General features: G+C 44.6%; 1 protein-coding gene and 1 long non-coding RNA gene across 16 annotated transcripts in view; both read left to right on the top strand.

Annotated features, from left to right (window-relative positions):
• LOC144382337 (uncharacterized) overlaps positions 1-25,220 on the top strand; it is a 1,106,857-nt gene that overhangs the window by 588,688 nt on the left and 492,949 nt on the right. Inside the window, exon 2 of the long non-coding RNA XR_013449061.1 lies at positions 5,364-5,426. This is a non-coding gene — a long non-coding RNA (uncharacterized LOC144382337). The remainder of the gene's footprint in view (positions 1-5,363; positions 5,427-25,220) is intronic.
• CRACR2A (calcium release activated channel regulator 2A) overlaps positions 1-25,220 on the top strand; it is a 153,658-nt gene that overhangs the window by 34,600 nt on the left and 93,838 nt on the right. For all 15 annotated transcript variants that reach the window (XR_013449059.1, XR_013449058.1, XR_013449060.1 and 12 more), the window contains one exon: positions 17,323-17,531. Coding sequence is in view for 12 of the 15 variants with exons in the window: in XM_078075501.1 (XP_077931627.1) it covers positions 17,358-17,531 (174 nt within the window). In the remaining 3 variants the exon portion in view is untranslated. The remainder of the gene's footprint in view (positions 1-17,322; positions 17,532-25,220) is intronic.

Raw genomic sequence — 25,220 nt, 5'->3', positions numbered from 1 at the left:
CCCACCCCCCATTCCCCACCTCCGGCAGCCACCAATCTCTTCTCTGTTTCTATGAGTTCTGTTTTCTTCGATTCCACCTATAAGTGAGATCATACAGTACTTGTGTTTCTCTGACGTCTTTCACTCAGCATAACGCCCTCGAGATTTGTGTTGTCACAAATGGCAGGATTTCTTCTTTTTTGTGGCTGAGTATATTACATTTTATGGCTGAATAATATAATCTTATTTATATATATAATGTTATATTATTCATATATATTATTATCACACACACATATATATGTAATATATAATGTATCATATTTCTTTATTAATTCATCCATCGATGGATACTTTAGGTTGTTTCCATGTCTTGGCTATTATAAACAATGCTGCAGTGAATGTGGGGATGTAGGTATCTCTTTGAGATTATTATTTTATTTCCTTCGGATATATACCCAGAAATTGAACTGTTGGACTGTGTGGTGGTTCTATTTTTAATTTTTTGAGGAACCTCCATCCTGTTTTCCACAGTGTCTGCACCAGTTTGGATTCCCACCAATGGTGCATGAGGGTCCCTTTCTCTCCACGTCCTCACCAACACTTGTTATCCCTTGTCTTTTTGAGAATAGCCATTCTCACAGTCGTGAGGTGATATCTCATTGTGGTTTTGATTTGCACTTCCCTGAAGATGAGTGATGTTGAGCATATTTTCATGTCCTTGTTGTCTGTTTAAATGAGTATCTTCTTTGGAAAAATGCTTATTTAGGTCCTTTGTTCATTTTTAATTGGATTATTTGGGGATTTTTGTCGGTTTTGTATCTGTTTTGCTATTGAGTTGTATGATTCCTTTGTATATTTTGGATATTAACCCCTTATCAAATATATGGTTTGCAAGTATTTTCTTCCATTTTGTACGTTGCCTTTTTATTTTGTTGATGGTTTCTTTTGCTGTGCAGAAGCTTTTTTATTTGATGTAGTTCCACTTGTGTTTTTTTGATTTTGTTGCCTTTGCTTTTGTTGTCATATCCAAATATCCAAAAAATGTTGCCAAGACCAGTGTCGAAGAGTTTTTCCCTGTTTTTTTTTTCTAGAAGTTTTATGGTGTCCAGTCTTACATTTAAGTCTTTAATCCATTTCAAGTTAATTTTTGTGAGTGTATATGTGTGGGTTTATTTGGGAGCTCCATTATGTTCCATTGGTGTATACATCTGTCTTTATGCTGGTACCATACTGTTTTGATTACTATAGCTTTATAGTATGGTTTGAAAGCAGGAAGCATGATACCTCCAGTTCTGTCCCTCTTTCTCAGGTATGCTTTAGCTATTTGGAGTCTTTTGTGGTTCCAAACTAATTTTAGGATTTTTTTTCCTACTCTGCAAAAAAAAAAAAAAAAATGCCATTGGAATCTTAAGAGGTATTGCATTGAATCTGTAGAAGGCTTTGGGTAGTATGGACATTTTTTTTATTATATTCAGTTAGCCAGCATTCGTTTTTGATGTAGTGTTCAACGATTCGTTAGTTGCATTTAACACCCAGTGCTCATCACAACACGTGCCCTCTTTAATACCCATCACCCAGCTACCCCATCCCTCCACCCGCCCTCCCTTCTGTAACTCTCAGTTTTTTTCCCTGGAGTCTAGAGTCTCTCATGGTTTGTATCCCTCTCTGATTTCTTCCTGTTCAGGTATGGACATTTTAACAATATTAATTCTTTTAATCCATGAACATGGGATATCTTTCCATTTATTTGTATCTTCTTTAATTTTTTTTATTATTGTCTCATAGTTTTTAGTGTTTAGATGTTTTACCCCCTTGGTTAAATTTATTCCTAAGTATTTTATTTTTGATGCTATTGTAAATGGGATTTTTAAAAATTTCTTTTTCAGATAATTTGTTGTTAGTGTATAGAAATACTACTGATTTTGTATATTGATTTTGTATCCTGCAGCTTTATTGAATTTTTTTGTCAGATCTAACAGTTTTTTTTGGTGGACTCTTTAGGATTTTCTGTATGTAAAATCATGTTATCAACACACAGGCGATTTTACTTCTTCCTTCTTCCATCCACAGTTTGGATGCCTTTTACTTATTTTTTGTGTCTCATTGCTGTGGCTAGAACTTCTAGTGCTATGTTGAATGGGAGTGGTGAGGATGGGCATCCTTTTCTCATTCCTGATCTTAGAGGAAAAGCTTTCAACCCTTCACCAGCGAGTATGATGTTAGCTGTGGGCTTTTCATATATGGCCTTTATTATGTTGAGGTACATTTTTTTATACCCAATTTTTTGAGAGTTTTTATCATGAATGGATGTTGAATTTTGTCAAAGCTTTTTCTGCATCTATTGAGGTGATCATATGATTTTATAATAATTCATTTCATTGATATGATGCAGCATAGTCATTGATTTGCATGTGTTGAACCACCTGTGCAACCTATGGATGAATCCCACTTGATCATAGTGTATGATCCTTTTAACGGTGTTGTTGAATTTGGTTTGCTAGTATTTTGTTGAGAATTTTTGCATCTGTATTTAACTAGGATATGGGTACACCGTTTCTTAAAAACTAGATGACAGAGGTTGGCTCTATGACATTGGGGAAATTGGTGAAATAAGTAGATGTCACTTAAGTTTGTTTAAGCAATGCCTCTGCAGGAGGAAGCTTGTCACTTGTCCTAGCTCTTTTACATGGGGCAGAAAAGCCTGGAGCCTTTGCTGGCCTCTGTCTATGATTTGCAGCTCCACAGCCACTTGTCACTCACAGGAGGCAGTTCCCCAGTGGAACATGCCCAGTGTCTTCTGCTTTCCTTCCTCTGCTCTCTGATCTCTCCCATAGCACTGATAAGGATATATTTGTGTTTGTATATAGCACTGCAATTCACTTTCACATCCAGTGTTTCATCTGACCTTCCTCTGTTGGGACAGGTAAGAAACAGTTATTCCTACCTTTTCAGAGAAATGAACCCATTTTCCCAAGGCCATAACGTGGTGAAGTCAGCTCTTGAATCAGATTTTTGATGCCTGCTCAAAACCTTTTAGGGCACTGTGGTTCCTGCCAGCCTCTTGATAGAGGAGCTTGAGACAGAACAAGAGTGGGTAATAGAGAAGGAACTCAGACCAGAGGTTTGAAGAGGCAAGGTTAGGAACTGTTGGCTGAGTTGCCAGGTAGGCTTGTCTCTGCAGTTTGGATTCATTATTGTCCTTCTTCCCCTTTTATTTTCTACCAGCCATTAAAATTCATGATAAGAATATGCTATCCAAACTCATCATGATTCCTACAGGACTGGGACCTGGGGGAAAATGTTTGAATTTAGTTCTTTGAGTGGCTGTGGTAGAAGGTACATAGAACAGTGGCCCTTGGTTTTCTTTTCTGCTTCAGCTTAAATCAGAAAAGGGAACATGGGTTCGCATGTTTTTTTTATTATTTATAGATGTTCATTCACTTAGCTTTGTCAGTGAGCCAGATATTTTGCTAAGTGCGGGGAATGAGATGTGATCCATTCTTTCAAGGCATTTGCAGGTGGTGTGTGTGTGTGAGAGAGAGAGAGAGAGAGAGAGAGAGATTGAGAGAGAGAGAGGGATGGAGGAGCACTGACAAGTGAATCTCTACCATGACTAATTCCTGCAGCAGAAGTAAGTCCAGAAGGCTCTGGAAGCCCAGAGGAAGAGCATGTAAGTCAGACTGTGCTGAGGTCACAATGATTTCTCAGAGAAAGTACTCCTTAAATGGAATTCTTCAGTGTTCATAGGACTTAGTATAGACAAGGGGAGGGGCATGCCAGGCAAGTAAACCATGTTTGAAGATGCTAAGAGAATTACATTGCTGAGAGAATAGGAAATCATTTGGGAGGCAGTGAATGCAGTGAGGGAGGTGGGGGAAGATGTCGGTAAAGAGGTGGTGGTCGTTCTGTAGATGTAAGATTTATTATGAAAGCAGTAAGGAGACATGGTCATGTCCCCTTGGCAATGCTGTCATGGCTTGCTTAACTGTGTTTGAGGTTTGTTTTTTTCTGTTTTTGGTTTTTTTTGTTTTTTGTTTTTTTTTGGAAAGCATTTTGGTAGTCTGTATTAAGAGCTTTTAAAATATACATATAAAAATACGCATACCCTTTGGCTCAATAACATTACCTCTGGGAATAATAATACTTATCACCTACTACATCGTGCTTATTGTACCAGATTTTTTTTGATACCCTGTGTATATTATTATTTTTTTAATTCTTATCACAATTTGGTGAGGTGGGAATCATTGGTCCCATTTCATAGATAGAGAAACTGATGTTTTAAAGAGTGAGGCAGGCTTAGGATTGAATTCACACACTGTCACTAATTTGCTGTTTTCCTGAGACAAAGTTACGTAACCTTTCTGAAGCTGTTTCCCGAGGAAGTATTATTTAAAAAAAATAATGCAAACCAGAATTAAATGCAAGCTGGTCTTTTTTGGATTACCCACTCATTCGGATTATCTCTGCCAGAGCTGACGTCCATTTTCTTGAACATTTAAGATGAAATAATAGAGCCAGAATTGGGTGGCGTGGAGCACTGTGGACAGTGGCCTCGTTTTGGGGGACCGTTCTGAGAGTTGCTTGCTCCTGCAACTTTCCTCGCGTGCACCCATGTGACTCTCATCCTCTACCTCCTTTATTTGTACCTTGTCCCCCTGCAAAATTGTAAATTCATTGAGGAAAGGGATAGTCTTAAATATATCTTTGTATCTCTCACCCCATCTGCCTGGTTCAGTGCTTTCCTTGTGCCCGCGGAGAGTCCAGAGGTTAGTTTTTCTAGAAGCAGTTAGAATATCACGATCCCAGGGAAAACAGGGGCTCTGAGAGTGAAGAGGTTTGGTGGCCTATGGCTGGGTGGGGGGGTTGGGGGGGCAGAGAACCGTAGATATTTCAGGTTGGAGACCTGGAAAGGAAGGTTTAGGATTGAGGGGATCTGGGAGAATGTATTTCACAGGAAACACGTAAAACATTCTCATGAATGTTGAGTCGAGAGAGTCATTTTAGTCGGGGTTCCCCCAGAAGCAGATCCTGAGAGGGGGATCCATGTGCAAGCAGATGGAATTAAGGCAGTGCTCCTGGGAGATTGTGATAAAGGGGTGGGAAGCAGGGCAAGTGAGGGGAAGTGGTCAAGGGCAGTGTCAGGTGGAGCTCCAGCCTCAGCCTGGTCCCGCAAAAGTGACCTCAGCTGAAAATTGCAGCTCAGAGTTTGTCCCAGCTGGGCTTTCACGCTCTGCCCCAGCCCGTCATTGGCTACTAGCTGTTTTGGGGTGACCGGGGAACCCAGGCGCTTTCAGCTCTGTGTGGACAAAGCCGCGGCAGCCTGAGGACCGGCCTTCTAAGCGGCACAGGCACAGGGAGTTAGAAGCAAAGACATGCAGATGCTGGGCGGGGGGGGGGGGGGGGGGGGGGTGGAGGGGGGTGGGGGTGGGGTGGAGGGGGGCGTGGTGCACAAATATCCCAGGGGATGTGGGTGGGGCATCAGGATTGTCACCCCGATCACTTCTGACTTAACTTTGTCCAGCTGTGCACGCTGATGTCCACCTCTAAAACCCATTTTGCAGCTTCCTCGTCTGCAAAGCGGGGGATGGCGTTACTTTGCTGGCTCATATCACAGAAGGATAAAGCCAAAACAAAATAAAATGAGATAGAGTCCCTGGTATCATGTTGACACCAATAAGCCTTTATACAAAGCCGGGTGTCATTACTGTGTCTTTCTTTTCCAGGCCCAGAGGATCGATTAGCTCTTGGTCCTCACCGGGCACTTGTCTTGCCAGCATCAACCCGGACAGCCTTTGAAAAGAGCTTGTTCGTGTTGGGAAGAAAGCAGGCACTTTTTTAATGTTGTTAAATTTTGCAGCAGTTTCTTTAATATATACGAGCCGCCTTGAACGACATCTAATTAACCACCAGATATCACGCTGTGGCCATGTTTGGCTTTGATGTGCTCATCAGCATCAGCAAGGAAATACTGGAAAACTAATCATAATAGGACTTGGCTCTTATAAAATGCCTTTTATCTTCCAAGTGGTTTACAACACTAATTATTAGAGGAATTGGGGTAAACAGCAACCATCTCACGGAGACCTCAAACCATTATCAGGACCTTTAATGTATCTTATAATAGAGCAAGAGAAGTGTGAAGGGGGATGTTTAATAATAGTTGTCCGGACCTGGAAGAGTTATTTTATGAAGATAGGAGACAGCTGTTCCCTGTCTCCCTTGAGGCGAGAACAAGGAAATTGGACCTAAAAGAGGAGGCAGGATATAGCAGTTGCATAAGCGACGACAGGCTGCGGAGTGTAAGGTGGCCCTCCCGAAGGAGCTTCCTCCCGTACACCTGCCCCTTTATGCGGGCCGATGAGGCACCTGGCCTTCCAGGTGGCCTTGGGTGGGTGACATTACACCACGAAGTCCCATCCAGCTGTGGCAGTCAGTGGTAGATTTATGGGCTTCTTGATCGTATCTCTTCATGTAGCTTTTTTTTTTTTTTTTTTTTTTTGCTTATTAGTTCTGTTAGAATTTTTTCTGGAGTAGAGCAAGCCCACTTGAATTCCATAATAAGAATAATAACCAAGGGCACCCAGCTGGCTCAGTCAGAAGAGCACAGGGCTCTTGATCTCGGGGTTGTAAGTTCAAGCCCCCTGTTGGGTGTAGAGATTACTTAAAAATAAAATCTTAAAAAAGAAAGAATAATAACCATACCTAACGTTTTACGGATGAGAAAGCAGGGCACAGAGAGCTTAAGAAACCTGTCTGTGGCCATATAGCTCGTGCTGTGGGCAGCCTGGCCGTGGAGTTTGTGGTCTTATCCACCACAGCAAGAGGCCTGTTGGAGAAGGGGTGATTGGTCCAAAGGCCCCCTGCACTGTGTGTCCAAGAAGTAGGTAACAATAGCATACAGCACAGGGAAAGTCTCCTTTCCAGACTGGTCTGGTTCCTGTGCTAAAGACTTTAGTCTTGAGCAGTAGGGTGGTGAAAAGGGTTCTGCAAAGCAGCATCTTTGGTCCTCACCGAAAGGAGCCATATACCTGCCTCACTGTCCTGGTCCCACCAGAGGGTCTGCCCAGAGCTGTGCAGAGGAGGGGAGGGGTACATTCATGAATAACGAGCAGACCACCTATGAAACCCTGAGGTTTGGTCACAGCACATTTTCCCCAAGTACTAAGATACAGTTGAGGGGGCGCCTGGGTGGCTCAGTGGGTTAAGCATCTGCCTATAGTTCAGGTCATGTCCCAGGGTCCTGGGATCGAGCCCAGCATTGGGCTCCCTGCTCACAGGGAGTCTGCTTCTCCCTCTGCCTGCCGCTCCCCCTGCTTGTGCTTTCTCTCTCTCTCTCTCACTCTCTTTCTCGCAAATAAATAAATAAAATCTTAAAAAAAAAAAAGATGCATTTGAAATGGACTGTGCAACCTAAGTCTCCAGCAGCGGGGAGATGGGGGGGGGGCACAGCCTAAGGAGGCATCAGCTACCATCGCCTCTGCAGACAGACCTGGGGGTATAGAGATCAGGACACCCTGTGCAGAAACATTAGCCTCACCATTTCTTCTCAGTGAGGGCTGATTGCTGGTAGCTTGAAATAGGCCATGATGGGAACCGTGACACTCTAGAAACAGGCAGATGCCAACAAATCAGGGCTTTCCCCCTCCTCACCCTCCCTGGAGAACTGGTTGCCAAATATGGCGGTGTCTTTTTTTTCAACACCATTTCTGACATGAACATGTGTCCCATGACTCAGTTCAGCTCTGACACTAACTCCCAGAGTTAGCGCTGACCCATAGCTGAGGGCTCCTTTCCACAAGACGGCCCCCCTCAGATGCCGGTCTCAAGTCCCAGGCTGTCACCCGTCTGTCTGACTGACCAGCCAGATATTCCCCTTCTCACAGTCAGTGATGCACTAGAACGACTCATAGAACTCAGGAAAGTGCTTCACTTATGTGTACTGGTTTATTATAAAGGATGCAGCTCAGGAACAGCCAAATGGAAGAGATGAGAAGGGCAAGGGGAGGTGTGTGTGTGTATGGTGCTTCCATGCCCTCTCACTTCCTCCCTGTGTTCACCAACCCGGAAGCTCCCGAGCCCCATCAGTTAGGGCTTTTGATGGCAGTTTCCTTACCTTGGCATGACTGATTCAGTCATTGGCCATTGTGATTGAACTCAAGCATCAGCCCCTCTGTCCTTCCTGAAGGTCAACCGTCTCATCTCCTGGTTGTTTGCTCCAGCACCCAACCCCCATGCTGAAGCTATCCAGAAGCCCACCGAGAGTCGGTCCTTCCCCATAAATGCAGGTGTGATCAGAAGGGGTTCATGATGAATAGCAAATGGCATTCCTTTCACTCAAGAAATTTCAGGACCTCTGTGCCAGGAAACAGGGGCAAAGACGAAGTATATATTTTTCATTATACCGCAAATATTTACCACTCTCAGCTCTCACTGTCGATGGTCAGGTAAGAAGCCAACACACATTTATTAGGCACATAGCATGTGCAAAGTACCAGACTGGGAAATGGTGGGACATTTGTTTATTTGAGTGTTCAAATATCAATTTCACACTCACTAAGATTTATGGAGCTAGAGCTTCTGCCTTCGTGGAAGAAGTAAGTCGATCACGTACACTCGAACCAGACCAAGCAGTATGTTCTAATGCTGAAAGCATGAAAGAGTCAGTAAGTATTCAAAGGGACAGTGGCCCACGCAGTCCAGACTGGGCAGCCAGTAAGACTTCTCAGGGAAGGTGGACTTAGACCCACACCCTGACTGCATACCCCACACTGAGAATCCACGCAGACCTACACAGACTGTTTTTATAGGATAGAGGAGGATCTGAAAATCTTGCCTTTGCTCCGTGCAAGGAAACACCTCCCATCTGAGGCCTTGAATCCTCCTTAACTTGCTCCGGCCCAGGAGGCGCACTGCGGACCATTCCCTCATGAGCATTTCACAACCATTCCTATGGAAGTTGCGTTTGCAAGCTTTGCTCAGCACCCCTCCTGCGCCCTCTGCGGTTTGAGACCTGCCTGCCCCCGCCTTCGTTTGACGCGGCCTACTCAGAGTGAGTGGCTGAGACTCCGGGCGTATGGAGAACGCCTCCACTGAAAGCCAGGATAATTAAAGAGATTCCAACAGATCCCGAAGATGCCTTTTGTGCTTTCGATTTCCCAACTGCCCGCTGCAGGAGAGATTCAAGGGGGGATCAGGGTGATTTAGGGGCTGCTTTCAAGTGCGCAGCGGGCGTGGGGTGTGGGTGGCATACCAGCTGCTCTCCATCTCCACCGAGCCCCGAGTAAGGGGGAAATTAGCTCAGAAGCTCTAGGAGGGATTTAGGTTTGATCTATGACCTTTCCGACTGCAGCAGTTACTAAGCTGCTAGAATGACTTCGGAAATCTGGGAAATGTTCCTGGAAATGTTTGAGGGCTGGATAATTTCCATCTGTGTATAAAGGCTTTTATGGAACCACCCTGGAGGGAGAAGAGTGGTCCGCAAGTTCAGATCGAGACAGGCAGATAAAACGTGATGTCACTGTTCCGCTTGCGATGGCGATGGTGATGGCGTTTTCCCTTTCCCTTTGGAATATACCCCACCGGTTTCCCTTGTATGGCCGTACTGTCCGTTGGTCTAAAAGATGTTCGAGGCAGAAAGCTGGGTGCAGCCCTGAGCCCAGAGCAACCCTGGGCTTCACCCAAGTGTGAAACAGCCGGGCCAGTCACATGGCTGCCAATTTATTTTTGAAACAAAAGCAGAAGCCCTTCTGTTGTTTCGTCTTCTGTTTCCCTCGGAAAACCCACAGATGCTGGGCAATGATCACAGGCCACGCCAGGGGAGAAGGTGTAAGAGAAAGGGGGCTGAATGAATGGTCTTCCCTGCCCCCTTATTTGCAGAGTTCACTGAGCTCCTCACAGTAAGGGACTGGGGATTTTCACAGGGACAGTACTTAATTTTCTGCCATTTCCTGCTTGCCAGAGTTGAATTTAGAAGGAAGAATCAGGCGGGGTTAGATTTGCAAGTCAGGGGATATGAGAAGGTACTGGCCTGGCCCGATTATCTCTCTTTTTAAATAGATCTATTCAGCTATTGACATACAATAAACTGCACGTATTTAAAGTGTACGATTTGAGGGGCGCCTGGGTGGCTCAGGCAGTAGAACGTCTGACTCTTGGTTTCGGCCCAGGTCATGATTTCAGGGTTGTGGGATTGAGCCTCACATCAGCTCTGAGTTGGGCTCCACATCCCAGCTTGGGATTCTCTCTTTCTCCCCCTCTGCCCCACCCTGCTCATGTGCCCGCTCTCTCTCTCTCAAAAAAAAATAAAAAGGTATACGATTTGATAAGTTCTAATATGTATATTTGTATGTACATACATATGTATGGATGGATATATATGTGTCTAGGCATATATCTAGATATGTACCTACATACACGTAAGTGTAGACATACACACATACATATATGCATATATATATATATCACCATGACATGAGCACATTGAAGACATGGACGTATCCACACCCCCAGAAACTCTCCTTTTGCCCATTTGTAATCTCTCCTTCTTACCCTTCTTCACCCCCCCTTATCTTTTTTCTGTCACTATATATTAGTCTTCATTTTTACAATTTTATATAAATGGAATCAAATACTACATACTCTTTCTGTATGGCTTTTTTTGCTCACATGATTATTTCAAGATTTATCCATTTTGTTGCTTGGCTCAATAGTTTATTCTTTTTAATGCAGAGTAGCGTTCCATTGCGTGTGAATGTGACAGTTTGCTCACCCATTCACCTGTTGATGAATATTTGTGTTGTTTTTGGCTACTACAAATAAAGCTTCTGTGAACATTCATGTATAGGTCTTTGTGTGGACAGAATGCTTTTATTCTCTTGGGTATATATTTAGGAGTGGAATGGCAGGATATTCTCTTGGGTAAGTGTTTAGGAGTGGAATGGCAGGGTAGAAGTTTGACTTTTTAAAGAAACCTCCAGATGTTTTCCAAAGGGACTGTACCATTTCACATTCCCACCAACGGTGTGTGAGTGGTCCATCCAATTGCTCCATGTCTTTGCCAAGACTCGGAATGCCATTCTTTTCAAGGCGGGGCTTGATCTCATACTGAGATCAAGACCTGAGCTGAGATCAAGAGTTGGATGCTCAATCGACTGAGCCACCCATGCACCCCTCATTTTAGCCCTTCTAGTAAGTGTGTAGTGGTGTCTCATTATGGCTTTAGATTGCATTTCCCTTATGACTAATGACATTTAGCATTTTCATGTAGCTATCTGATATCTATATATCTTATCTGATGAAGCAGCTGTTCAAATGTTTTGCCCATTTAAAAAGTTGAGTTCTTTGTGTTCTTAGTAATGAGTTCTAAGCGTTCTTTTATATTCTGGATCAAAATCTGCTGTCAGTTATATGCTTTGCAAATATTTTTTCCCAATCTGAACTTAAATGGTATCTTTTGAACAACAAAAATTTTAAATTTTCACGAAGTCCAATTTATCCATTTTTTTAAAAGATTTTATTTATTTGACACGGGGGTGGGGGGCACAAGCAGGGGGAGCAGCAGAGGGAGAGGGAGAAACAGGCTCCCCGCTGAGCAGGGAGCCCGATGTGGGACTCGATCCCAGCACCCTGAGATCATGACCTGAGCCAAAGGCAGACGCTTAATGACTGAGCCACCCAGGCGCCCCAATTTATCCATTTTTTGAAGTATTATGCTATTGCTGTTAGACCTAAGGAATCTTTGCCTAAGCCAAGGTCACAAGGATATTTTCTCCTTGTAGTTTTAAATTTTTATACATTACATTTAGGTCTATGATCCGTTTTGAGCCAACTTTTGTATGTGGTATAAAGTATGCATTGACATTCTTTTTTTGCAAATGGATATCCAATTATTCCAGTCCCATTTGCTGAAAAGATTTTCCTTTCTCTGCTGCATTGCCTTTGCATTCTTGTAAAAAATCAGTTATATATATAGGTCTATTTCTGGATTCTCCATTCTCTATTTTGTTCCATTTATCTTTATTTTTTTTATCTTCGTGCCAGTACCATAGTCAGTGCCTTTATTACTATAGATTTATAATAAGTTTTGAAATCAGATAGTGTTAGTTTTCCAATGTTGTTGTTCTTTTTTCAAAATTGTTTTGGCTATTCTAGGTCCTTTGCATTTCAATATGAATTTTAGATTGGCTTGTCAATTTCTACAAAAAAGCCTGCTGGGATTTTGATTGAGATTGAGATGAATCTAGAAACGAATTTAGGGAGAAATGACATCTTAATAGTACTGAGTCTTCCAAACCATGAACGTGAATATTTACCCATGTTTTGGTCTTCTTTAATTTAATTCTCTCATCCATATTTTGAAGCTTTCTGTATACAGGTATTACACATTTTTGTCAGCTATATTCCTAAGTATTTCATATTTTTGATGTTATTGTAAATGGTATTTTTATTTCAATTTTAAGTTTTTGTTGCTGCTGTACAGAAAATACAATTGATTTTTGTAGAGAAAGTTTCTAATTCTTAATCTGGTCAAATTCACTTACCAGTTCTAGTAGCTTTTTTTGAATTTCACCAGAATTTCTATGTAGACAATCATATCGCCTGGGAATAAAGATGATTCTACTTTTTCCATGTCTAATCTGGACGTTTTTTATTTCTTTTCTTGCCTCAATGAACTGGCTAGAATCTCCAACACAATGTGAGATAGAAGCATTAAGAGTAGACATTCTTGTCTTTTTCTTGATCATAGGAGGAAAACATCTGGCTTATTACCATTAAGTATAATATCAGCTGTTGGTTTTTTGTAGATGCGCTTTTTCAGGTTGGGCAGACTCCTTCCTATTCCTGGTTTTCTGAGAGTTCTCATCAGGAGTAGATGTAGGGTTTTGTCAAATGCTTTTTCTGCGTCTACTGAGATGATCATAAGGTTTATCTCTTTTAATTTGTTAATATGGTGAATTACATTGTTGATTTTCAAATGTTAAACTATTTTCACATTCCTGGGATAGAACTCCACTTGGTCAGGATGTATTTATTCTTTTTATATATGGTGTTGGATTCAATCTGTTAAAATTTCCTAAAGAATTTTTGCATCTATGTTCATGAGCGATATTGGCCTTTTTCTTTTCTTGTAATGTCTTTGTCCAGTTTTGGTAGCAGGTAATCCTGGCCTCATAGAATATATTAGGAAGTATTTCATATTCTTCTGTTTTCTGGAGAGTTTGCATAGAACTGGTATTAGTTTTTCTTTAAAAATTTGTAGTGTTCATCAATATAGCCATCTGGGCCTTGAGTTTTCTTGTAGGAAGGGTTGTCATGTCGGTTCAATTTCTTTAGTTGTGTTACCCATTTTACCCATTTCTTCTTGAGTGAGCTTTGATATTTAGTGATTTTCAAGGAATTTGTCCATCTCGTCTAAATTGTCAAATTTATTGCCATAAAATTGTTCATAACAGTCTCTTAGCCTTTTATTGTCTATAGAATTTGTAATGTGTCACCTCTCAAATTTCTGATATTACAAGTTGTGTTTTCTCTCTTTATTGATCTTCTTTAAAAACAAGCTCTTATTTTTGTTAATTTTCTCTATTGTTACTCTGTTTTCTATTTCATTGATATCTGCTCAGACTCTTAGTATTTTTTTCTCCTTACTCTGGGTATAATTTGCTCTTCTCTTTCTGGTTTCTTAAGGTAGAAGCTGAGCTCATTGATTTGAGATCTTTCTTCTCTTCTAATATGTGTGTCTAGATAATTTTTTTCCCTGAGTACTATGTTAGCAATATCCTACCAAATTTGATATATTGTGCTTTTATTTTCACTTAGTTCAAAATACTTTTTCATTTCCCTTTCTGTTTCTTCTTTGACCCATGAGTTATTTAGAAGTATGTTATGTAGTTTTCACATATTTGGGGATATTCCAGAGGTATTTCTGTTATTGGTTCTAATGTAATTCCCTGTGGTTAAAGAGCATACTTTATATGACTTGAATCCTTTAAAATTAATTGAAACTTGTTTTGTGGACCAAAATATGGACCGTCTTGGTAAATATTCCATGTGCACTTGAAAAGAAAGCGTATTTAGCTTTTGTTGGGTAGAGTATTCTACAAATGTTAATTAGGTCAGCGTTGTTTACTTCTGTATCTTTGTTGATTTCAGTCTACTTGTTTTATTAATTATTTATAGAGGGATATTGAAATCTTTGAATATGACTGTGGATTTGTCTATTTCCCCTTGCAGTTCTATCAGTTTTTGCTTCATACATTTTAAAGCCCTGTTATTAGGTGCATAAGTATTTAGGATTATTATTATCTTATTGATGAATTGATTTCTTTATCATTATGAATTACTTTCTTTATTCTTATTAATATTCTTTGTTCTAGAATAGACTCTGCCTGATATTAATATGCAGCTTTCTCTTGGCTAGATTAACGTGGTATATATTTTTCCAGCCTTTTGTTTTTAACCTATTTGTGTCATAATGTTTGTAGGCAGCATATAGTTGGGTTTCCTCAACTTGGAGAGTCTGCCAGGCTCTGCCTGGATTTCCCCTTCCTGTTTCATGGCCTAAAACTCTCTAGGCAATAATAGGGCTCCTTTTGTTTGTTTCCCATCTGTCACGAACAGGCTTTGGGCTAGGGTGAGGTGAGTAAGGTCCCTGGGGTACAAAATTTAAGAAGGTAATCACTGTCCGATGCACAGTTTTCAGAATGGGTTTCTCTTTAAATATTTACTTTAGGTGTCTCACCCTTAAGAAGACACTTTCAGAGTTGTGTAAGTACAGGGCTAGTACCCGAGAGTAAATCGCTCCTTTAATTTTGCTCTTTAGGAGCCTCATTCAGCTCACCCTAGTCTTGACCCTGCTGAAGGATCACTGTCCTTCATTGCCTGATGTCCAGTGTCTTAGAAAGCTTTTTTTAAAATATATTTTGTTTAGATTTTTTATTATCTCAGTTGGAAAAGTAAATTCAGTCCCTGTTACTCCATCTTTTCTGGAAATGGAAGTCTGAACTTATTCTTTATGAGATAAAAATCCCACATATAGAGCTATCTGATTGAAATACAGATGTTTTTAGGCCTCCTTGCAAAGAATTCAGCCAAAAATTGGTCTTCTTTTATTCAATAGACAATCAATGAGCCCCGGCTATATACCATATTCTGGGCTAGGAACTGGGGGTAACATCAAATAAGACATGGTGCCTATCTAGTAGCTGCTCATAGCTGGCTGCTTTAGAACTATTACCTTGGCCCTCTCATGCCATGCATCACCTGTGACATGGGTCAGGGAAGGCAGAGAGCCAGAGAAAGTCATACCTAGAACTGAGGAATCATCTCTACTAATTGCCAGGCCCAGAATGGCTCAGGGGCTTACTTAAGCTCACATAAGTAGTCAGTAGTAGTTGATTGCTATGTAGTCTATTTTGAGGGATATGGAGGTCAGACCTAACCCAAAATACCCTCCTTTACTGCCAGTTACTGTGACTGAAATGCCACGATTTGAGGCTCATTCATTAACAGTGGGGACCATGTCTTATTCATGTTTGCATTTTTCGGTGTTAGCTCAGAGCCTGCTACAGGGTAATCAGTAGATGAGAATGAATGAATGATAAATGTTAAAATGATGAATATGTCTCTGGAAGGTGACTTGGGTTATTATCTGTTGGTGATAAGTAGACCATTAAGAGCAAGCCCACAGCTGGGACCCATGATCGAAAGGCAATGTGGTAGAGTACATAAGGTCTCTAACTATACTAGACCTTGATCCAAGTTGCTTAACATTTCCCAAACTCAGTGTCCTCATCTGTATGATGGGAATCCTAATCATACTTACCTAACGGGGATATCAGGTTCCATTAGGATGAAGTATATTGGGGGACTGGCAAGAGAAAACCCTCAAAGAATGACAGGTGTTCTTAGTCCAGTCTTCTGGGAACAGCAGGTGGGAATGGGGTAGGGGCTACTGGATAGCAGAGATCTTGCGACAGTCCTGGCTAGGTAGCAGGAAGACACAGACAATTATGCTCACGCTGTGCATTTACAGAAGCTCAGATGTTACCACTGTTATTATCCCAAAGCCCTTCCTAAGCTCAGAGTTGCACATAGATGTTCTGGGCAATGCACATAAGCTGCACAGAAACAGCCCTACTCTCTTGGGACTTATAACTAAAGCAGTTAGTTCCCCATGGGGAAGAGAGAATAGAAATGTTAAATCTGTCTATGATTAGGTGATGGCCAGTTCACACTATGTAGGGATGAAGAGAAACACTCAATTCCCAAGGGAGGGGCTGGTCAGAGGAGTCAGATGGGAGCCCATAGTCCCGCCCAAGTGGAGCAAGAAGGTGAAGCCTGCTGTACCTTATCTGGGCTCTGTTACACAGAGTGCATTCCTGAGGCCAGGGATAGTCTTCCGGTTCTGGGCCCACAGCTCTTGACACATCTGGCAGGTGGAAAATGTTGACTGAAATTATAGATTACTTTCGACTTATGGTGTAACTGAGCCAGATCCCCGGGCTCTGATAATCAGACAAATTCACCTGCTGATACAGTGATTTTCCACTTTTTTTCTGAGAATGACACAGGAGACACGATTTAGAACTTCATTTTCTGCATTTCCCCAAAATGCATTATAGTGTGCATCTATATTTTAACATTCAAATACTATCATATCCTGAAAATGTGGACCTAGTCTACTTCCAAAAAGTCTTCAGATAGAAAACTCTGAGGATTTTGATATTGCCTTTCATCACATTAACCCAATTTTTTATTGATAACAATTTCTTCTGTTGAAATTTCATAAACTTACAGTCAGAGGTAGAAGGGACCTTAAAGACAAATAGGTCCAGTCTTGTCATTACGCAGCAGATGAGGAAACTGAGACCAGGCAGGTACCAACTTGTTCAAGGTCATCTAAGTAGTAGCAGAGTCCAGACTAGAGGCAGGTTTCTGCAGACCTTCTTCCAGAGGATCACATCACCATGCACCCTCTGAGAAAACTCTTGGAGGGGCTTTCAGAAATCAGATCAGTGCATATGATTTGTGATTCTGTGTTGGCTGGAGACAGCCCTGGGTGTCACCAAACTAGGCCTGGCAAGTCCGGTAGAATAGAAGCTCCTCGAGGACCTGGCGCACTTCCATCCATCAGCTCTCATCTGCAGGCTCAGTCTGGAAATGTCTGTTTTCTTTTTCCCCCATTTCTTTCTTTGATGGGCTAGCTGATCTATTAGTGATCACAGCACATTTCCCCTTGCCCTGAGCTTCTTCTAATGAGGAGGTGGTTGCTAAGAGAGGTGGGCACACCTCACCCCATCCACACCACACCCACTTGTCTCCCTCATCTTCTGTGTCCAGGTTCTGCAAAGACTTGAAGAAATTGACAAACCTGGATGGCTACCCCTGACAGGAGAGTAGTCTCTAGACCCCAGAGACCTGGCCAGGGTCCAAAGGAGAGCGGGGCCTGCCTGGGTCCCCTGGAGCAAGCCATGCGGAGCAAGGCATGGGAATTCTTTCAGACCTGCGACACAGAAGGCAAAGGTTTCATCGCCAAGAGGGACATGCAGGTAAGAGGCCGGCCCACCTGGAATGCCAAATGGCACGGGTCTTGGGTTAGGGGGGGCAGAAAAAGAGGCTATCTGCTCTTCCCTGGAAGGAAGTGTCAGCCCAACCTCTACTGGCAACCAGATCTCCTGGGTTCATTCCCTTTCTGCCCTTTGCTTGCCCTCAGACTCAGAGATCGTTTCCCCTCTCCGACTCGGGAACTCCCAGGACTGCGGGAAATGGAGATAGCAACATAAGGGACTTGAGTGAGACATGGTGGAGAACCTTTTGAGACAAAGTGGGAAGGCACCAGCCTGTGGCTTCACAACGGAGCCCCGAGCTATGCCAGGGTGCTGCGTGTGCCTTTGGAGGAGCAGGCCCCATGACAGGTGCAACAGCCAGAGAGAAAGGCCCTTCTGGAGCTCCTCTTATCTGTCCCTCACCCTCACACCCGACCACACTCAACCCCTTGTCAGTATGTCCCGAGAGACACACTGCAGAACCCCAGTGCACACCGTTGCCTAGCGCAGGGCTCAGCAAACTCTCTGGAACAGGCCAGAGAATAAGGATTCGAGGTCCTGTGGGCCCTGTGCACCACACGACCGCTCAACGCCAGGTTGCCGCTCATGCTGCCACAGGAAACACGTAAACAGATGAGCTCGGTTCTGTTCCAATAAAACTTCATGTATGGACACTGAAATTTGAATTTTATATGATTTTCGCATGCCACCAAATATTCTTCTTCTGCCTTTTTTTAACTGTTTAACATTATATTGTGCACCTGAAACTAATACAACATGGCATGTTAATTATACTTGAATTAAAAAAATATAATCAAAATGTAAAAGCCATGCTTAGTTCACTGGCCATAAAAAACAGGTAGTGGGTCCAATGTATAGCCCGGGGGCCTAGTTTTGCCACCCCCCGGTCCAGTGCCTTTCCACCATCCGTGTCCAAAGCTTCCTCTCAGGGTCTTACTTAAGTCCCTGATGCTGCAGGCATGATTTCATCTGCTGTGAGTCAATAAAATGCATCCTCAACCAGAACATGCAGGGAGCAACCCTTCCCCAGCCTGTCCTTCATTCGCTTTGTCAAGAGCATTTCGGGAAGGGATATGTAGCTGACCTGTGGGAAGGAAAGTCTTGCCATGGTCAAGTTTTCTTTTTGACAATGTAGCTTTTCAGAATACACTAAGGGTGGGCAGGCGACTGTAGACCCTCGTGGGCACCAGCCCCGTGTGGGCTCACACGTGGGAGCTGTGAAGAGCTGAGCCTTGTGACCTGGTGGAAAGGCAGCGGGTCTTTCTCTCCCGGGCCCCACACGGTGGTGTTTTCAGGCTCCCGGTGTCCCCAGAGCTCTTCCACTATCCAGTAGCTGCACAAATTGAGGGAAAAGACCTGGAGGATGGGCCTGCTTGGCCCGCAAGTGAGCTCAGAACACCTTTGTTTTCAGTAGTTGGCCCCCCAGGACATTTCTGTCATGGACTCTCAGTCCCCAAGTCACACTCCCCACGGAAGGCTAGACTCAGTGCACTTTGAGGAAACCTTTGATCCACCCTGGCTGTGAACTTCATAATTGTCCCTCATAGGTCTGCGGTCGTGGTGGTTGGTGGCGGGCAGTTTTAATGGCATGCTTAACTTTTGATTATCCCTTCTGGAAAGAAAAGGGAGTTCTTGTTTACCGCGGGTCAACTCTGGGCAACATGTGTGGTGCAACTCAGCAATTTCGCTCTGTATATATCCCAGTTAACCCTCCCTGAAGCCCACTCTTTAATGGAGGGAGGAAGAGGCATGGTGAATTTAAGGCATAAATTGTAAGACACCGTTTGTATTTGACCCGGAAGGAGGTCAGAAATGTCAAGTTCCAGAGATACCAACTCAGCTCCATTCCTCCTCGGTCCTCGCTCCTGACCCGGGCAGGAGGAGAAGGGGATAGACATCCTACCTGCCAAAGGCTGGTGCATCCATGGCATTTATTTCTACCAGCTCCCTTTTTCCTGAAGCTTCTGTGTACCTGTGGACAGTGAAGCATTTGAAATTTTCAATTCTTTAGGCTGAGAAAGTGCCATCAAGAGCACGTAAGTGCTGTCTCTGCTGCTTTTCCTGGTCCTGTCTGGGGGAGGATGGGCTGGAAAGAGATATGGGGAGAACAGTAACCCACTCATAGCCAACCCTGGGCTCTCTGTGGAAATCTACAGACATCTGTCTGTTGCTAGTCACTCCCTCACAGAGCTGCTTTGCCAGGAGGTCACCCCACTTAGGTTGGTGGTCAGCTCCTCAGACCTGGCTGCCACCACCTTGCTCACCTTCAGCTCCCAGGCCAGCCTCATGGGAACTGGAAGGAGAAGAGCTCAGATGCTGCTCCCACACAAATTCAGCCACCAGGAAAGGCCCCTTGAAGCAGGGAATGGCTCTCAAGGAAGGAGAGGCCGCGAGCCACATGGCAGGGCAAACCTAAGGGCTGGAAGAGGCGGGTGGAGAAGCAGAGTTGGAGCAAGACCATGCAGGGCTTGCTGTCCTTTTGAAAGAGGAATGAGAGAGTTAAGTGCCACCCCTGGTGCTCTTTTTCCTCTTGCTCCTGACTGACAGAAAACCATCTGCAGGAGGCCAGATGGGCTTTGCATTTATCAGAGAGGAGGGAGAGACTGCTGCGGCATCTGAGCCCCAGCAGTATGGAGCCAGCCCACTCTGATAGAGCAGGGACCGCAGAAGGAAAGGAGCAGGGTCCAGGGGAAGCTTTTTCCTTTCGGGACCCTGGAGAAACCTGGAGGAACTCAAGGCAGGCTGCACTGAGGGCAGGGGTGCAAGCCCTATGCTCAGGCTCCATGTACAGACATTCTACCAGAGTCGGCAGATGGCGGAACCAACCTGTGTGAACAGATTGTAGGCAACGGTTTGAGAAACCTCAGCTCCACCCATGACCCCTCAGACCTCACTCCATCCTCCACAAGGAGCCTGTCTGGGTTTCATGGGGATCACACCAGGCAGAAATGGGGTGAAGACTGCTTTGGGGGTGAGGTCTGGTGCAGTCCTAGACAAGCAGAGTCATGGAGCTGAGGGCCCCAAGTGGAAGTCAGTCCTGCCTCCAAGGGACAGAGGGACATGAGAAGCCAGTTTGGAAGGGCAGAGAGGGAGACCGGGTCAGCCTGGGCAGGAGATCTCTCTGAAGAAACCTAGAGCCTCAAAAACCCCATTTCCTTGATTTTTCAGAGTGAACTGATTACCTACCAATGCCAAGTACCTGACTCCCAACACTGCCTAGAGTTCCTAGACTAGCCAAACTGTTAAAAATCATCTAGGAGTTGACAAACCAACCAAATAGTGGCTATTTGTGCAAATAAAGTGGAACACAGCTGTGCTCCTTCATTGACAGAGTGTCCCTGGCAGCTTTGGCTACAAGCAGCAGAGCTGAAGAGCTGTGACAAGGACCAATGGGCCTGCACAGCCTAAAATACGTACTGTCTAGTCCTTTACAGAAAAAGTTAAATGATTCCTGGTTTAGGTTAACAAGAAGACTTTCTAGGATTTTTGTAGCAAATTGAACCTAGTTTTAACCCTGAATCCACAACTTAGTAGCATTTGAATTTGTGTGAGTCTCTTAAGCCCCCTAGGCCAAGTTGCTCATCTGTGAATTATTTATAGTACCTCCCAGCGTTAGAAGAGAATTAAATGAGTGTATGCACATAGAGCACTTGGCCCTGAGACTGGGACCTGGAAATCCCTCCATAAATATGTGTGTGTGTGTGTGTGTGTGTGTGTGTGTGTGTGTGTGTGTGTTGGGAGTGGGGAATAGGGACTTGCACCCCATGTCTTATCTCAGTCCTTGATGTCCTCCACACTGATTTTTTTAAATTGTGGCAAAATACACATAACATAAAATTTACCATCTTAACCATTTGTAAGCATACAGCTCAATAGCATTAAGCACATTCATGTTGTTATGCAACCATCACCACCATCATCTCTACAACTCTTAGCATCTTCCAAAATGGAAACTCGGTACCCATTACACACTAATTCCCATTGCCTCCTGCCTGCAGCCCCTGGCAACCACCATTCTACTTTCCGGCTCTATGAAGGACAGTAGCTGTCCTTTTTTTTTTTTTTTTTTTTAAAGATTTGATTTATCTATTTGACACAGAGAGAGAGAGAGCACAAGCAGGGGGAGCAGCAGAGGCAGAGGGAGAAGCATACTCCCCGCTGAGCAGGGATCCCGATGCGGGGCTCGATCCCAGGACCCCGGGATCATGACCTGAGCCGAAGGCAGACGCCCAACCAACTGAGCCACCAGGCGCCCCTGATTTTCTCTTTAATGAGTTTTCCATAGACGTGTTGGAAGCTGTGCACCCATTCACTTTCAGCCGCATGAGGCATGTTACTGGCCTGGTGACCAGGAAGGTAGGGGGGTCCAGCTGACGAGTAGCAGAAGACAGCATTACTCCATGGTTCTGGGAGTCCCAGCCCTTGGCCCTGCTGCTGCAGGATTGCTTCGTGCTCCAGGTCCTGGAAAGTGTCTGCTCTGTAAGACCTGGCTGAGAATCAGCAGGCGTGCTGGTCAGGATGGGGAGCGTGAGAGGTCCAGACCAGTGCTCCCTAGATGAGAGTTCAGGGTCTCCTGCCATCACTCTTAGCCACTCAGTTATTTATTCATTCATTCCACAAGTATCCGAATACTCCATGTCGGTCAGCACTCAGCGCTCTGGGAACACGATGGTGAGTGAAAATGAATGGGACCCCTGTCTCAGAGCTTCCAGTCCACGGAAGGAGCAACCATTCATCAACTAATCGCATCTATCAGTATATAAAATACAAGCTGACATGAGACCGGTGGAAGAAGGAAATGTGTTTGGGAGCCCCACACAGCCTGGCCTGGCCCGGAGGCGGGGAGGCTGCTGAGCCTGAGGGAGGCAGGAATTCAGAGCCAGCCTGATGGCAGTGGAGGGAGGCAGGCCTTCAAGGAGCAGTGGGTTTTTACAGAGCTCCGTGGGCCTGGGGCAGGGCAGCATGAAGAGGGCGAGCTGACTTCCTCCCCATTGCTCCTCCTTCCGCCACCTGCCCTTCCAGATGGGAGTGGAAGTGAAACAGGATCTCTGGAAGGCTAGGACATGGTGCCACTGGCAAGAGAGACTTTTGGCGGTAGGGGGGTAGGCAGGGAATGGTAATGCCCGGTAGGGAATTCTAGAGAGAACACGGCAGAGGACCATTTGACTGTAGCTGAGAACTTGAATGGGAAATCAGCTCTTTAATCCCAGCGCTGGTCTCCACTGTGACTTTAGGCAAATCTGGAGCCTTGCAGGCTAGCTGATTGGTGGAATGAATCATCTTGTCCCCCTTCACGCTGCTTACCTCACTTAGTTGAAAATGTGAGGTAAGCACTAGGTGCCCAGGGGACAGGACCAGAGTGGGTTGGTTTTACATGGCTCTGCAGGCCCTGAGAACAGAGATAAATAAGAAATGATTGTGGTTATTAAGAATAAAGGATTATTCAAGTTAAGCCAACAAAGAAAAGTTAACAAATATGGCGGGGTGCAGCCTACAGAGAAGGCTGAAGGAGCACTCGGTACGAATTTGCAGGGACAGGAAGAGTAAGAACTAGGGGAAGGATCTAATATTGCTTTCTCCAGGTTCACTGACAACAGAAAGAGGAAACCAGCCCGAGTTGTAGACCAGAGAGGCTGGGATTCGGTGACGGAGGGGTTTGTGTTAGATTCAGGAATGGAGCCTAAAGGTGGGGTATGACAGCTAACGAGAGGAAAGGTCCCCACATATGGGGTGGTTTTGGTGAAAGGCAACCTCGGCAGCCCCCTTGCAGCCCATTTCTAGCTCCAGCACTGTGTGAGGCACACCACAGATCAGATCCAGCGACCCCAGGCTGACAGTGGGGAGGGAGGGTGGAATACCCCGAGGAATGGACCAGAGTCGCTCGGGTTTTCACTCTCCCTCCCATGTGATGCCTTTGGTTTCCAATGGACCTAATAAGCTTCCTCCTCGCAAAATTGACTCACTCTGCACCCCACATTCTTTTATTGTGGCTTTTGAGACAGCAGTTTATGGATTGTTGATAAGCCTGAGATTCTGCTGTATGCTAAGCAGAGGCACTTCTAGACTCTTTGCACACACTCTCACTCCCTTCCTTTCTAAAAAAACTCATTCATATTTAATTCAGTTCTTCTAAATGGCTTCCACAGCATCCTATCTTTCCACTTTGTAATGCATCCCAGTCTCCCTTAGTGCACGACCTGCCAAATTAAACTTTATGGCTTATCAGCTAGAAGATTGCCATAGGATAAAGCCAAGTGTTCTTACAAGTTATGTTATGGGCTTTCACACCTGCCAGCTCATTTTCATTGTTCAGACGGGTATATACCTTCCTTCCTACAGCCCCGTGGTCCTTGCCTTCAGCTGTCAGTCACTCATACGCCGGCAATTTTGTGCGGCTGTCCCTTAGGTACCAGGGAGGAAGGGGGACGGTCAGCTGGGCTATAATGAACTCCCCTGGGGAGTCCTCATTTGGAGACTTAGATTATTAGGGTATAAGAGAACACTTGCTTCAACGATGCCAATCAGCCTTGGCCTGGGGCCATGGCACATCAGGCAGGAGGCCAGAGGGAAGCGTCAGGAACTCAGCCACTGTCTCCTCGTCCCGGCAGCTGGTCCCTGCCCTCCCTTCCTGTGTGGTCCTAGTCAGGCCAGGACTCAGCTTCAGTGTTGATTTATAACTTCCTTGCACACCATCTTGTCCAACTCCCCTCTAGAGCACACATGCTCTTGGGGGGATTGATACCTTAAGCCAGCGGCAGTTAACATCTTTTCGGGAATGAGTTGGGAGCCAGTCGGGAGCAGAAGCGGGGGGCACAGCCTGGAGAGATGGGAGTGGGTGACTTACACGGAAAAAGGGGGCTTCTCCAGCATCCCCTCAGAGCTAAAGGATCGAAATGCGTGTCCACAGAAACTGACAAACGTGGTGCTGGGGCCCAGGGATATTGAGTGGCCTCTGTAAGGGAAGGCTTCTGAGAGTGTGACCCCTACCTGTATCTTAGCAGGGGAGCTAGCATGGCGGCAGGGGGGTGGCGAGGGTGGGCTTGGGGAGAGCAAGGAAGACTGACTGTGAAACCTCACTCCTCTGTCATTCCCTTGCTGAGTGGCCTTGGTGGGTCAGTGGATCACTCTGTTTGTGTGTGTCTCTCTTTCTCTGCCTCTCTACTACTTTTTATTGAACATGGCACTGGGCCATGTTCTTTATGTTTACTCTCTCATTTAACCTGACAACACCATGTCGTGCAGCTATTATCCTACAATAGGAGTCAGTCCTGTACCATTTCCATCCTTTATGGTTGTGAAGAGGGCCAGCTTTGGCGTCAGACCTGGATTTGACTCCTGGCATTGTTACTTACTGGCTAGGTGACCTTTGGGCAGGGAACTTGAACCTCACACTTGGTCTATAAAGTGGGGATAATGCCCACCTAAAGGATTGTCATGAGAATTAAATATAAATACACATGTTTATAAATATATTGATAAATATGTATTTATTTATAAATCTCCTAGCAAACTGCCTAGCACATTAGTAGGCACCCAATAAATAGTCGGTGTTGTAACATTCAAAGGAGGGAGAAGGGTGGTAAAGAGGTCTTTTGTAGGACAGGGCCAACTCTAGACATTTTTGGCAGAAAGCTCTGCAGTCCCAGGGCAGCCCTCCGTGATGATCTGAGT

The sequence above is a fragment of the Halichoerus grypus genome, chromosome 6 (assembly GCF_964656455.1).
Source record: "Halichoerus grypus chromosome 6, mHalGry1.hap1.1, whole genome shotgun sequence".
Taxonomy (NCBI): domain Eukaryota; kingdom Metazoa; phylum Chordata; class Mammalia; order Carnivora; family Phocidae; genus Halichoerus; species Halichoerus grypus.
Note: the sequence above shows the minus strand (reverse complement) of the source record. Positions and strands in the feature narration are given on the sequence as shown.